Genomic DNA, 15,243 nt, shown 5'->3' on the forward strand with positions numbered 1-15,243 from the left:
TTCCAATGTCATGTCTGTTTTCTCACTGAGCTTCATGACTGAGCAAGGACAGCAGCCCAGATCTCACTGTTCCAAGGCCAATCCTCTGCTCCCTGACCCAGTCTGTTTCTTAGGCTCCTTCCACACATGCAGAATAAAGCACTTTCAAACTGCTTTCAATGCTATTTGAAGCTGTGCGGAATAGCAAAATCCACTTGCAAACAGTTGTGAAAGTGGTTTGAAAATGCATTATTCTGCGTGTGCGGAAGGGGCCTTAGAGCATCATGGGGGCAGCTCTTTTTGAAATGAATCTGCTGTACCACTACACATTCCCCTTGACCAAGACAGAACAGTGGTGTTGGCAGAGCAGGCTGCTTCTCGAGTAGTCAGCAGATTAAGGAATCCATGGGTGATTTAACTATCTAGATTTTAAGTGTCATAAGCAGAGTAACCACTGTTAAGCAGCAATCATGATGCTCACGAGCAATCACTGTTAACCAGAATCCTGCACAGGTCTATTCAACCATGCTTTCTCCTAGTCATGCAGTGACCCAATGATAGGGTCACCTGAGCAGTGCTTTCTCCCAGTTATGCAATGACCCAACCAGCAAGATGTTTACTGGAGGGGGTCCAGGGAAAGGCAGAGAGCTAGAAATGATGTTATGCGATGCTCTAGGAATCCCATCATAGATCAGTGGGATTCCTAGAGCACCACTGCAATGTAGTGATGTCAATACTGGCTTTCAGCTGGAAATGATGTCGCAGTGTATGTGGTGCTGCTGGCATCCTCTCCCCCACCTCACTGAATTTACCATTGCAACAAGGGTAAATTGTCACCTTGCAACAGCTGGCAATTGGCAGCTGGTAATAGGCAACCCTATCCAAAAGGCCTTTCAGACACAATGGCATGTTATTGTTACACTACCCAGCTATTATTACAGCAAGAAAATTACAGAAGCCCAGGAAGCATCAAAATCATTGTTTTAAACCAAAAGGAGCAGTCCACCAGCGGAAGGCATTCCTGCTAGTAGACTGGAACTTCTCTCACACCGTACACTTGAGCAACTAAATTCTGGAGGACAAGAGACACTCAGAAATAGCATGGAGAATGGGAGTTTGTTGTATATGTAGTGTGTGTGAAAATCTCTTCTTTTTTGTCTGGGTAAAAGAATCTTTGGACCCAACCCTTTGACTTTAGGCCACAGCTAACAAAATCATTGCATCAAAACTATCAGAAATAATCACTATTATTGTCTTTTGATTGAATATACTTTAAAATGTTGGATCAATACGTTTGAGCATCACTGATCTATCTAGAACAGCTGGCATTTGACACTGTTGCATTCTCTACAGCATTCAAAACTCTGTGCAGAGTGGAAATACATGTTATTGATATCAATGATCAGATCCCTCTGTTTGAGAAATCAGATGTGAGTATTCAGTTTATTCTCTTGGCTTTTATAGAAATATCACGCACTTGACCAGAGCTCTTGATCCCTGCACAGTTTCCTGTAAGGGTGGTGTAGGAGTAGGAATGACAAGAAGCAACTTTCTGTACAAACATTCCTAACTAGACTATAGTTTCAGATAGGCAGTGGTAAGCTTAGACTCATGAAATATTATATCATGGAAATGTTTCTTGGTCTTGAAGGTGCTATTTTGCACAACCAGATCAGGAGTGTTAGTGCAGAAAAGAGGCATGTGTGCTGTTGTCATATTCTGGACCATTTGGAGAGTACACCTAGACTTTAAGGCAGAGGAAGGAAGAGCTTGCTGCACTTTTTTTGTGGCAGCTCCATGGCAAATGAATCATGTAGTGAAGATCTGAACCCAGACTGATTCTGACTAACTGGTGATTAGTACTGTCCAAAGGACAGTTCCAACCAGCTGTTGGGTGCAACCAAGGTTTCACACAATGGCTGAATCCAGACAGTTAATGAAGTGCTGATTCACCAGGAACAAAATAATTTGTTTCCATCACAAGGACTTTGCGTTACCCAGGCACTGGGAATTCTGTGCCTCCTAGGTATGCAAGGGCAAACTCCAGGGGTGACTATGATGTATGTGGAGAAAAGGCAACAACCCCTCCCTCATTTTTACAAACTGAAACAGCCGTTGGGAGCTGCTGCTTGCTCCATTGGGAAACTTGCAGGTCGCGATGGCTACATGCAGAGCAAAGAGCAGTTCCCTGAAACGGTTTCAAAAATGCATGGGTGTGCTGTTGCCCTTTCCACATGCACACTGCAATCTTGATTGGAATTTTGCAACTACAGATGAGAGAGGAACATATGGGATACCAAGTCCTCATGGCAACCACAAGAACTTTGTATCATGGGGACTAGCCCTAATACAGTGAGTAGAGTAGAGCCTTCAAAACTGAGTAATACCATGAATAGGATAGGATATGAGAAAGGGGGTGTGGTATGCATGCATATTATTTTCATCTGTGAAATGTCAGGGAATTTATGTTAAGTGTCATTATGATAAAAACAGAACCTTTTTCATGGTCAGGCAGGACTGTTTTTATTGTTTAAAAATGGCTACTACAAACTGAAATATTTCAGGGTAATATGTGCAAGGTCCAAAAGGAATTTATTACTCTAATAAAAACACACCTTATTTGGTGCCTTAATCATCCCAAGAGCAATTAGTGTAGATAGTTAATGTGTACAAAGTTCTCTCTTGACTGGATAAATCTGAATGAATTAAAGGATTCTTTCAATAACACCACACCTGATGATCCACATTTCATTTCTTCTTTCTCTCTTTAGTATGGCTCTCTTACTTTGCCAGAAGACAAACCAGTTGGAACTGTACTGTTGGAAATCCAAGCTACAGATGCTGATGAGCCATTCACTGGAAGCTCTCAAATCATATACACATTCACAAAAGGAGATCCAAACAATACTTTTGCAATAGAGACTGACCCCAAAACAAACAAAGGATATGTTAGAATTAATAAGGTGAATAATTTGTGCAGAAAGGGAAGATCATTAGTAGAAATGCTTAATATTGCGTCCTAGCAAGAAAGACAAGTTATAAAGGAGTGTGTCCTGCAGGCAGAATTTGCAAATTGTAAGATAGATCAAATTCTGCTGTGATACTCAGGATAGGGGAAATAGCTGACACTGGTTGACAAGAAGAGGATATACAAACCCAAGAAAGCAGGGTTTAAAGTCATGTCAGTGTTTGGTTATTACATTTGTATTCTGTTCTCACTTTAAGAAGCTCTAAAGTATAAACAATATACATTTTATTCTCACAACCCTGTGAGAAAGTTTAGGCTCAGAGCGTAAACTTTACAGCTGAGTGGACATTTGAATTTGAGTCTCCCCCATTTTAGTCCAATGCTCTAACCACTATTACATATTGCCTGTTCAGTCCCCCACTGTCTCTGGCACTTAGCTTTGAGGTTTATGAAGTAATTGCAGTGCCTATTCAGGCACAGGATCAATTTCCTGCTATATTGAATGACCACAAAATACTGCCCCCCACCCCCAATATCAGTGACTGGAGGGAAACTTTCAAATGCTGGTATGACTTCCAATCCCAAATTGTTAAGAAATTAAGCACTGGAGGGATAAGCCATCATTAAATGTCTGTCCACTGAGGGAGCAGCAGTAGAAACACTTTTCAAGGAAGGCTGTTTCCATATGCCTATGTTGAGAAGTTAAAAAGATTCATTCCTCAATTGGAGATTCATCAAGGACTCTACTAATTACACCATCTTTTGCTCTTCCTACTTTCATAGGTACTTGATTTTGAAACTTTACCAGTGTATAACCTTACAATCAGTGCCACGAACCCTGAGCCTTTGGTGGATGGAGTACAATATAATTCAAGTTCTGTTGCCTACTGGATAGTTAACTTAGTGGATGTGAAGGAAGCACCAGTTTTCCAGAAAGCCCCCTACATGGTTGCTGTACTTGAAAGTGCTCCTGTTGGTTCTGAGGTGGTGATTCCATCAGCCTTTGATCCTGAAGGAGACCGGATCAGGTAAAGAAAACATCCTCTCACCATTTCAAACTTAATCAGTTGCTGGGACATTGGAGTCTTCTGATAGCAACACCGAAGTCCTTGGGATCATGATAGGAAAGAAGTGCTGTGGTAAAAATATACAAAAGAGGCAGAACCCCACAATGGAAAGATAAGCTGTAAAAATGATTTTTGTAATTTGATAGGGATGAGACTATGGTGAGTGGAAGAGCATCTCTTGGCCTTCACAAGGCCTCAGGTTCAATCTCTGGTTTCTCCAGTTAAAAGAATCAAGTAGTAAGTGATGTGAAAGATCTGTGCCTGAGGCCCTGGAGAGCTTCTGCCAGTCAGAAAAGACAATTCTGAATTCCATGGACCAGTGGTCTGGCTCAGTATAAGGCTGCTCCCTGTGTTCACAGATTAGATGGTATCACCGCCTTGTCTTTATTTCCTCATTTCCCCCTCTTCCTTGGAAGGGGAAGGGCACGCTAATTAAAGCATAGGAACCAAGCGTGTACCTTTCCACAAAGTCCAACAGAAGTGGAGTCATCAGTTCATAAACATTGGCAGGTCCATGCTATCACTAAAAACACATAAATAATCTAGCTTTCTTTTGTTCCTCTTGCAAAGGTACTCACTGAGAAATGACCACAGGAATTGGCTGAGGATTGACCCTTCAAATGGCATTGTATATGTAGCTGCTTCAATGGATCGGGAAAAGGAACATACCTACATGGTACAAATAGTTGCAAGTGAGGAAAGTAAGCCAAAAAATGTTATATCTATAAATACATTTTGATGGTGGTGATTCCTAAAAGGGAGAAGACATATGCACTAAGGAAGGAATGCTGGGTGTATCATGGACGTTCCAAATCTTCTCTTAGTTAAAAACTGGTACAGTTTACAATATACAAAGGCCAACGTATACTTGCTCTTTGACAGAAATAACAATTATTTGTCCTACATGCAACCACTCCCATCCCACAAAATCCAGAATACAGAACATCTTCTTAGGTGGTGCTACTTTTTGATCAAATGCCCATTTCTGTGGACAAGACCTTTATCTGTTTTGTCTTGCCTTCCTCCAAAGAACTCAACATGACCCCTTTAAATGCCTCTATTTTACAGCCGTTTCTGCTGCTCTTGCAGTGGTAACATCATTGTTAAAATCAATCTTTAATTATCAGTTCCACAGGGAGGGGGCTTAATCGCTTAGAGTTTTCTTTGCAGATAAAGACATTAATAATTTGCATTTTCTTACATTTGTATGATCACTCTGCTTGATTATGACATTTTGAAAATGGAAAAGGAAAGACATCAATGAACAAATCATTTTGGCTGCAAAGAGAAAAGCTGTAAATGACATTTGCATTGGGAACCAAAACAGTTAATCAGAGATTGATGTAGGAATTCTGCAGGCACTAATTCAGCAGATGTAGCTTTAAAACAAAGGAGCAAAAAGTAAAGGGTCAATAGCCCCAGTGGTGGGATCCAAAAATTTTAATAACAGGTTCCAATGGTGGTGGGTTTCAAACAGTGGCGGCGCCGCACACACGCACCTCCAGTCCCTATTGGGCAGGAAGGTTGCTTTAGTAACCCCTTCTCGGCACTCCAAAAAAATTAGTAACCACTAGAAGTCGTCGTCGTAGTAACCAATAGAATTAGTAACCACTAGAAGTAACCACCTCTGAGTAGCCCCGAGAAACCTCAATCACACATTGCCTTTGGCTGTACTGCAATTGCCCTTCATCTTAAAAATTCTACAAATAACATGGAAAATGATGAGGGGAAATCACAAAAGTAGCCAGTCAATCAATCAGTTTTTATTATGGTCATAGACCAGCACAGACCACAAAAAAAACAGTAGACAGCAACAGGTGGCAACATCATTGCCTGAATTCTCTGTAAAATCTGAGTGAGCAAATTATATCCATTCCAGACTGAATAGCTAGTGTGGAAGTAATTTTACTGGCCCCCTATTATGCTCATTACCCTCACATACATGTAGGGAGGTTAGAATCTCTGGAATATAATTCTGTGCTCTATTCAAATCCATAGCTAGAGAGTCCCGGAGCTCCACAGGACAAGTAATCATACGCATCCTGGATGTGAATGACAACCCACCAGCATTACCAGAAGACTTTTCTTTGTTCTTCTGCCATCCACTCCAAGGAAATGAGGAGGGAAAGATGATCCAAGTTGTTGATCCTGATGAACATTCACATTATCAAAGGTTCACTTATGCTCTTCTGGGTGGGAGCACAATGCAAAATGACTGGAATCTTTCAAAAGTGGAAGGTAAGCCCATGCCAAAAGCAATCTATGTTCAGTTCCAAATCCTCCTAAGGTGATCCCAAATTAAAGATTCAGGGTCTAGCTACATATTATGTTCTCTCCAGTCCACATCATCAACATGTGACTGGAGTTCTCTGCTGGAAACTCAGTTCTCAAATGTGTACAGACCCAGATATGACAGGGCCTATGGCTTGAGGGGAGAAGGGCCTTATGTGCCTTTCCTAGGGTTACTAACTTCTAGGGCAAGCCTGGAATTCTCCTGGAATTACAACTGAGTTCCAGCCTACAGAGACCTGTTCTCCTAGAGGAAATGACAGCTTTGTAGGTGGATTCTGTTGTATCACATATCTGAGCTCTCTCCATTTCTCAGACTCTGTCCTCCACAGGTACTGTCCCCAAGTCTGCAGGAGTTTCCCAAGCCAGGATTGGCAAGCCTACTCTGTGACTTGAAATGGTCCTAATACCTATCAGTACACCTGATAAACAGCACCCCAGGACCATTCTGAGTCAGGAAAACAGCATGGGGGGCAGGGAAGGCTGAAGCTCCTTCTACTCATTGCAACCCACATCCAAACTGGACCTCACACACCTGAGAACTGAGTTCTCAGCAGGCAACTTACAAGTGAACATGAATCATATGGATCTGGAGAAAAATGCAAAATTTGCAGGCCATGTTAAAACTGTTGAATATTTGTTGAATATTTGGTCTAGAATGATGTAAGCTGTTTTGGATCCCTTTTGGGGAGAAAGAAATATATAAAGTAAAATAAATAAATATCTCAGATCTGTTCCTGAGCTTCAGGACAAAGTAGACAGGCCAGGGCATACCTGTCACTCAAAATTAAGCATTTTCAAGTCCCAGTGATTTCCATGGGAGAATTAAGCCAATAATTCAGTGCTTCTACCCGTGAAATCACTGACTTTTAATCATTTGTTTGGATTGTGTCCAGGGCATTCAGATTGTATAGCTCTCTAATTCTCTTTTTATCCATTCACTGTTTGTGTTGACAGGAAAACATGCATACATCTCCCCAAAGAACAGAAATCTTGAATCCAAAGTGTATGAAATACCAATACAAATTAATGACAATGGAAATCCACCTTTGGCTGGACATGTTATGCTGAAAGGTATAGTAAAAATACATTCACACTCATTTTTTTTAAAAAAAACCATGATATGTGATGGGTTTTCACTAACTTCAGGAAATTTGCCTTTTGTCCTTAGTAAACATGTGCCAATGTGGAGATGATGGGTCATGCTTCCGAGAAGTCCCAGGGAACCCGACTGGAGATGTAGCATTGGCAGTTGGCCTCCTGGTTGGTGTACTGGTAGTTGTTGGTGAGTTGCAGCAGGATGCTTGGTAATGGGTAGACATAGCTAAGAGCTACCCGTTTCTTTACCCTTCTGTGGATTGTCTGATCACTGCTGGGAGGAGAGGGGAGCAGTCATACTGCACAGGAGAAGATACTGCTATAATATTTATTATTTTATTTATTTATTCGATTTTATAGGCCGCCTCATCCCCAAAGGGCTCTAGGCGGCTCACAACAACCCCAAACAACCACATAATAATTCAATTAATCCAACAAAATACATAAACCATCAAAAACAGTAATAAATTAAATTAAAATTCAAATGCAGCAAATAACTCCATCACAGCAATACAATTCATGATTGGAGGCAATCTAAAAGGCCGGGAGGGGCTGGCAGCGCCGAAAGATGGAACCAGCAGGTGCTGCCAAAGATGGTAGATGTGGTGGGTGTTATGAGGGGGCAGCCAGTCCACGGCCAGCCTCATCAAAGGCCCAGTGGAACAGCTCAGTCTTACAGATCCTGCGGAACTCGCCAAGGTCCTGCAGGGCCTGGACAGCTGGAGGAAGAGCGTTCCACCAGGCAGGGGCCAGGGCTGTAAAGGCCTTGGCCTGGGTAGAGGCCAGCCACATTGTGGAAGGGCCAGGGACCTCCAGTAGCTCCACCGTCGCAGAACGCAATGGCCTGTTCGGGACATATGGGGTGATATGGTCCCGCAGGTATGAGGGCTCCAAGCTGCGAAGGGCCTTAAAGGTCAATACTAGCACCTTGAAGACAATCCGGAACTCCACTGGGAGCCAGTGCAATGGCCTGTGTAGTATACAATAAGTATGCAATTAAGTATACAATACTTAATTGTATAGCTGAGTAGGTGGTACCTTTAGGTACTATAAGACACAGCCGCTTTTTTTCTCAGACCAGCCATTGCTAGGTATTCTTCACTCTAGCTTTGCAGTCATAACCTAGCCGTGCAAATTATTTATTATTAAGTATGTTCATCCCTCCCTTTATCCAAAGAGTTCTGGAAAGTTTACATGTCATTCTTCCTGTTTCCCCAGCTTTGTGTTGGTCCACAAACCCATGGGCCTTCCCAGTCAAAGCTGAACTCTTTACTTACTTCTCCATGGTGGTTTCACAGTCCCACTTAACATTCCTAGCCAATTAAAAACATTTGCTGCTAGCCACATTAAGTAACCACATTAAGTAGCCTCAGACAAGACTTGGCTACTTGCCAGTTTCAAATCAACTTCAAACTATGGTTTAAGTATGTAAGAAGAGACCTGCTGAATTAAACCAGTGGTCCATCTTGTCCGGCATCCTCTTTTACATAGTCACCAATCAGTTGCCTTGGAGGACAAGCAAACAGTGCATAGAGGCCAAGGCATTCCCTGATGTTGCCTTCTAGAACTGCTAATCATTTGGTTTGCACCCTCAGTATATGATTCCCTTTAGTCATCATGGCTAATTGCTATTGAAGGACTTGTCAGCCATGATTCTGTCTAACCCTCTTTAAATCCATTCATCCTCATGGCTATCGCATTCGCTACCTTCACTGGGAACTTCTCTCTGTAAAACTTCTCTACCCAATGCATAATTTTATAAACTATCTTGACCCCTGCTTTAGTTGCTTCCCCCCACCCACAGTGAATACTGTTCTTGATAAGAAAGATACTCAATTTATTAATAATCTTGATTGGTTGTGGTGGGTTTTCTGGGCTGTGTGGCCGTAGTCTGGTGGATCTTGTTCCTAACGTTTCGCCTGCATCTGTGGCTGGCATCTTCAGAGGTGTATCACGGAGGGAAGTCTGTTACACACTGTGTCACTGGACACAGTGTGTAACAGTCTCCCCTTTGTGATCTGGCCATGAAAGCCTTCGACAAATCTTGATTGCCCGCTTTACTTTTTCCAGATCTGAAATAGCCGTTTTAAGATGCAGCCTAAGAGTTTGGCTTGACAGATGATGTTAACATAGTTAGTGGAGTGGTCTGATCTTGCAGTCCCACTAAGGATCAGTAGTTTAACTGCACTCTGGTATGTTGTATGTAAAAGGATCCTATGCTTGGTTGCTGTGGGTTTTCCGGGCTGTGTGGCCTGGTCTGGTAGAGGCATCTTCAGAGGTATGTCACAGAGAGAAGTGTGTTACACACTATGTCTGGACCCGGCCACAGATGCAGGCAAAACGTTAGAAACAAGATCTACCTGACCACGGCCACACACAGCCTGGAAAACCCACGGCAACCAGTTGAATCTGGCGGTGAAAGCCTTTGATGATCCTATGCTTCCTTGCCGAGCCTGGCTCTTTTTTTCTCTTTTTTAAAAACTCAGTACATGTCACCCAAGACAAGTTAAGGGGAATTTAGGCTAATACTTTTTGTATATACATAAATCTCCAATGCATTGCTTCTAAACATAACCCAAGTTACTGTCCCCAACTTTCTACAATTTAACAGTATTTATTGTGTTTACCTTGAACAAAGCAAAACTATAAAAACAAATTACTTTGTGCTATATCATATTCTGGCAGGCAAGAACTGATGGAATTTAGACAAAGTTGATCCCCCTCCACACAACACAAGACAAGAGTAGTTTAAATTCAAATGTGGAAAAAGCCAGGGTAACTAACTGAGGAATCTTCCCCTCAAACATAATCATCATCATCATCATCACAATTCTTTATACATGTGTGTGTGTGTGTGTGTGTGTGTGTGTGTGTGTGAGAGAGAGAGAGAGAGAGAGAGAGAGAGAGAGAGAGAGAGACGTGGATTCATAAATAAAATAATAAAAAGCTTGAATTAAATAAATTAAATAAAGCAGTCTTAGAGTACAATCCGGGGGGGGGGGATATGCTGGTGGAGGAGCTGTTATGCCAGTAGCAAGGCACAGTGCAGCTATGCAATGCCCAGCCTGGAAGCTGCTGCATGTGCTGGTGCCCCTCCACTGTGGGGGCCCACACCAACATGGGTGGGGGCAGTCCAGGGGTGTTCCTGGTGGTGGAACTGATTTCAGTTGGCTTCCACAGCCTTTTGGGCCTGGAACCCCCTCTTTGCCGTCTTGACACTTATGCCATATTTTGTGTGGCGTAACCCATTGGGTGACAGTAGGGGTTTTCAGGTTGGTCAGGGAGGTCTTTTTTCGCGCACCCCACACTGCCTGAAACCCCTTAGGATGTGGTGCAGCTGTGCCGCCACAGATCTACCAACCCTTTTGGAGTGGGCTGCCAATACGCAAAGGTGCCAAACAAACACTAGGAAGTAGCTAAAAAAGAACTTTTAATGGAATATTAGTTGTGGAAACAAGGGATCCAGCCCACAGGTCCATACTGGGAAGAAAAGTCACCATTGGGGAACTGCAGGTCTTTGGCTCCTTCACCAGGAGCTGTTGAAGCCACAGGAATAGGAAAAATAATAGAGTGAACTGAAAGACACTACTGGACATGTCTGTTTATGGAAACAGTTGGGATGTTGCTGCACCCCAGCATCTCTATGGTGCAAACCCACATACAGAATTACCACTCAGAAGAACTGTAGTGAGCCTGGGTCCCTTGCTGTGACCAGTCTTAACAACTGGTGTACAGAGAAGTGGCTATAAGGGGGCAGGAGGGCACTGACCCCGCCCCCTTCCCCACTCACCCGCCTCACTAGGCCTGGCCCCGTCCCACCAGCCTGGCCCATTTTCAGTAGAAAGCTGTTTTCGGCTGGCAAAAAAAGGTAAGAGGGGGTGGGGTCAGAACTGAGGCCATTTTGCCCCGGGGTGCTGTTTTCTCCCCCTACACCCCTGCTGGTGTACTTAAATGGTAGTCTGGCTGTACCATCTCCTGATCCCAGTCATGTGTGAAGTATACCAGGATTTGGTTCCATTCAGTGGCAGAGGGCAGAAGGCAGTGCCGGTGCTCCCTCAAAGGGCACAGCTGAACAGGTTCCTTGATCAACCTCCTAGAAAACGAAAGCTGTGAAAGAACAAAAGGAGTCTCTTAAACATAAGCAAGCATTAATGTTGCTAATGCATGGAACTGGAAAGGTGGCTAACGAGCACAGTTTTCATCCATCTTTTAACCGATTAAGTAGATGTTTGCCAGATAACGAATATGCTAGAAAGAAAACAAATGCACCATACCTTTGTCTGGATCTGAACCAATTCATAATTGTTTTTCATTTTTTTAAAAAAGATAACATATTAAAGATTATTGCACACATAAGTCTTAGTTGATTAAATGTATATGAGCTTTGGTTGGTGAACTTCTACATCGCCACCCGAGGGGGGGAGGAAGCAGGAGGGCCAGCATGCAGGCTCCCCCACCCCTGAATGGATCAGTCCCCATGCGCAACCTGCCAGGCTGTGACAGATTATATGCAAATCACAACAATCACCATAAACAGAATGCCAGCAACAAAAAACCCCAGGCCCACCCAGGGAGGGAGGGTGGGAGAAGCCGTTGGCACTTGGGCAACAAGAGGCGTGGAATGGCCTGGCCTGCTCATACAAGGCTGCAGCCCCTCCTCCTCCGGGCATGTTACTCGCTTGCGCTGGCAGCTGGGCAACCCAGTTCCATACTGCGCTGGATGCCACCACTGAGCCTGCCCCTCTCTCTGCCCCACCCCCGGGCAGCAACAGCAACCGCGGTGATTCGCGGCCGCTCTTTTTTGCACATGAGTGACAACAAGAATTCATGTTTTCCCCTAGGCTTCATTTATCACAGTTTTAAAACAGAAGATCAATACAACATACAAGCCATGTCAGAAGGATATAACAAGAATAATAAAAAGAAACTGTTAACTCTAAAGTCATAATTTACAAAACACAGGAATCTAATAACATACAACCAAGTTTTCCTATGGAGAGTGATCAAAAGTAATTCAGAACTTTTGGTTGGATACAGTGGTTCCCATTCACTAGGAGAGGAAGCTTCTTCCAAAAGGGGGCTGGAGGGGCACACTTCAACCATCTGACCAAGTCTCTGGTGCATCGCTGGATCCAACCCTATATTTCTAACTGCTGCCCTCCCCCCACCCCCACACAAAAAGATCCTCCAGGTGCACTTTAATTTGCTTATTGGAGATCTATGCAGGGTTTACAACAAATGTAATCTCTGAAGAGGCATCCCCTGCTGCTTCTAAGAAGGTGCTTGTCATCTGCAATTTTTATAAGGGCTTGTATTTAAAGCACTTCTAAACATTTCAAATCTGCTGCCACTTAAAATGGGGATAAGACCTTTTATTGGATCAAAATGCTTTAAGTCAAATAAACACTGCAGCTCAGGTATTTTTCAGTGCTAGCTCACGAGTGAGAGGCACACGCCCACAAGCATGAAATGCTCTGGCCATTTACAGCTCGCTTCTCATGTTGGGGGTTCCATCAATGAAACCAGGTCCTGGAGTTAAGCCATATTGAGCCATGGCTCAGCTTAAGCCCCAATGAACCCAAATGTAGTTTTCTAGGCAGATTAGGCTTGCTTTGCCTTTGAAATATTTGCAAAGACGTGATTGTTTCCAGTGTGCTTTAAACATCTTTTCCATCCTCCTTTCCAGGTATCATTTTAGGAGTTGTATTTTGGCACCTGAAACGCAAGAAGGAGAACATGCTCAAAGCCAACCCAGTGACTGCCCAGAACCCATCAGAAATAGCAACCTTGACATAATTGTTTCACTAAAGGGACAGTAAGCATATTTTTTGCTAGTTGGTTGGAATCATTGTCCTTGCAGAAATATCTATGACTCAGGTGGATGCAAACTTCCCTTTTTTGTTTCCCCTGTTCCTTTAGGCATAGAAGCAAACTTGTATTGAGGGCACAGGGCAGGCAACTCCCAAGAGATTTATGTGCCAGACACAAAATTGGAATGATGGTTCCCATGGCTGTAAACAAAACAATAAGTCGCCATTGTCTTGACTTTTCATGGTCCCTCAAGATCTGCTTGTCTACCCTGTCCAATGATAAAACCAGACTCTGCAGCAAATGCAAAGTTTGAGATTCATCATTTTAAATTCATTCCCATTGGGGGAAAAGGTTATCTGTTTGTATTTTGGAGCAGAAGAGAGGCTAGAGTGGAACAGAGTCAAACAGGCATTCTCTGCTGTTGGGGGGCGGGTTGAGTTGGGGGAGAAGAAGAATCAGAACTCTTATTTGATTGTGTTTTCACTGTTTTGCAAAGAATTAGTATTCATCTGTTAGAGTCTAAATATGGGCCTGGGGCATTAAATATCTAGAGTACCTTTTGCTTCTGGAAGCTCCAATTGAATCAAGGCAGAAAATGGAACCTACAATATTTGTTTATAAATATTTGATGTCAATTAGATATGTAAAGTCTCAGGAATTAATTGCAAATCACATGACGAGTCCCTTAAACATATTCTTTGAGTGTGTCCAGTCATTTTTCTTTCTGAGAAGTTATTACCATATCAGTTTTGTATTAGAACGTTCTGTGATTTTTGAGGATGCTTATATACTCTTAAATTATCTGCCCATTTCATGGAGGCTAAGCCTTGGTTAATGGAAACAAACCCTCTATGCCCTTACTATAGTTTCATATTATGACAATGGAAAGATAAAAGCCCACCTCTGGTAAATCAATGGATTGAACACTATCAATATTTGTATGTATGGCATCTAGACGGCAATTTTGTATGGACTTGTTTTTAGATAACTTGAAACCATCTACCTATGTTTAGCTCCATCAGCACTGTTGTTATAGTTTTGTCTCTGTTTTATGTATATCCTTTTTACTTTCTTCTTTTTAACTTTTTGTTGCTAGATTTCAAGTTTTTTCTTTTGTTTTTCCCTGTTTTTTTTAAAGAAAAAAATAAAAAGCAATAATTTTTTTAAGAAAAAGAATTAGCGTTCACAAATATTGTCCAAGATTTTGGATTACAATTTCTTTTCAGAGGAGTTTTTAAAAAGCACCATAAGGAAGTGGCACATGTGGGGTGGGGGCAGGGGCAATGTTGCATAGTTATTTTCTAATTTTGCCATTCTATAGTTTGCATACATTGCAGCCATGCGGAAAGCATAAGCTATTTTCTTGACATTATTGCAGTTACATTTGAGTGTATTTGGCATATGCCTAGTAACCCAGTGTAATGATTTGGGTGGTTTTTCAAACTTTACAGTTGTTTAAAGGTTCTCTCCACAACCTTAGCTACAATTGGCAATGACTTAAGAAATCGACAACCCTTCATAGTATGCCTTCCTCTCATGGAAAATACTTCCAACATGTATGTAACATCCAATGGTAAAATACATTCCTGGAGGATCATCTCACATAACGAACTCAACATGGATTTGACACTCTCATTTATGAAAGCGATTAAATAGTTCAATGATGGCACTGTGAATGTTCTACGTGACACAAGACTAGCTGTCATGTTGGCCCTGTGTGCTTATATTGTTTCAGTACGTGAAATGTACTGTACATCAAGAGAGCCAGCGTGGTGTAGTGTTTAAGAGCAGGTAGACTCTAATCTGGAGAACTGAATTTAATTCTGCACTCCTCCACATAAGTGATGGACTCTTATCTGGTTTCCCCACTCCTACATTCCTGCTGGGTAACCTTGTGTTAAGTCACAGTTCTTCAAAACTCTCTTAGCTCCACCTACCATACAAGATGTCTGTGTGGGGAGAGGAAGGGAAAGGAGTATATGAGCCCCTTTGAGTCTCCTTACAGGAGAGAAAGGTGGGGTATAAATCCAA

At 42.5% G+C, this 15,243-nt stretch overlaps 1 protein-coding gene across 1 annotated transcript in view; it reads left to right on the plus strand.

Annotated features, from left to right (window-relative positions):
• CDH17 (cadherin 17) overlaps positions 1 to 14,329 on the plus strand; it is a 35,889-nt gene extending 21,560 nt beyond the window's left edge. Inside the window, exons 11-18 of the mRNA XM_048508061.1 lie at positions 1,333 to 1,409; positions 2,751 to 2,942; positions 3,731 to 3,975; positions 4,585 to 4,715; positions 6,013 to 6,252; positions 7,261 to 7,377; positions 7,475 to 7,588; positions 13,088 to 14,329. Of these exons, the coding sequence (XP_048364018.1) occupies positions 1,333 to 1,409; positions 2,751 to 2,942; positions 3,731 to 3,975; positions 4,585 to 4,715; positions 6,013 to 6,252; positions 7,261 to 7,377; positions 7,475 to 7,588; positions 13,088 to 13,197 (1,226 nt within the window). The 3' untranslated portion in view covers positions 13,198 to 14,329. The remainder of the gene's footprint in view (positions 1 to 1,332; positions 1,410 to 2,750; positions 2,943 to 3,730; positions 3,976 to 4,584; positions 4,716 to 6,012; positions 6,253 to 7,260; positions 7,378 to 7,474; positions 7,589 to 13,087) is intronic.
• The last annotated feature ends 914 nt before the right edge of the window (positions 14,330 to 15,243 follow it).

This window comes from Sphaerodactylus townsendi, linkage group LG09 (genome assembly GCF_021028975.2).
Source record: "Sphaerodactylus townsendi isolate TG3544 linkage group LG09, MPM_Stown_v2.3, whole genome shotgun sequence".
NCBI classification, from domain to species: domain Eukaryota; kingdom Metazoa; phylum Chordata; class Lepidosauria; order Squamata; family Sphaerodactylidae; genus Sphaerodactylus; species Sphaerodactylus townsendi.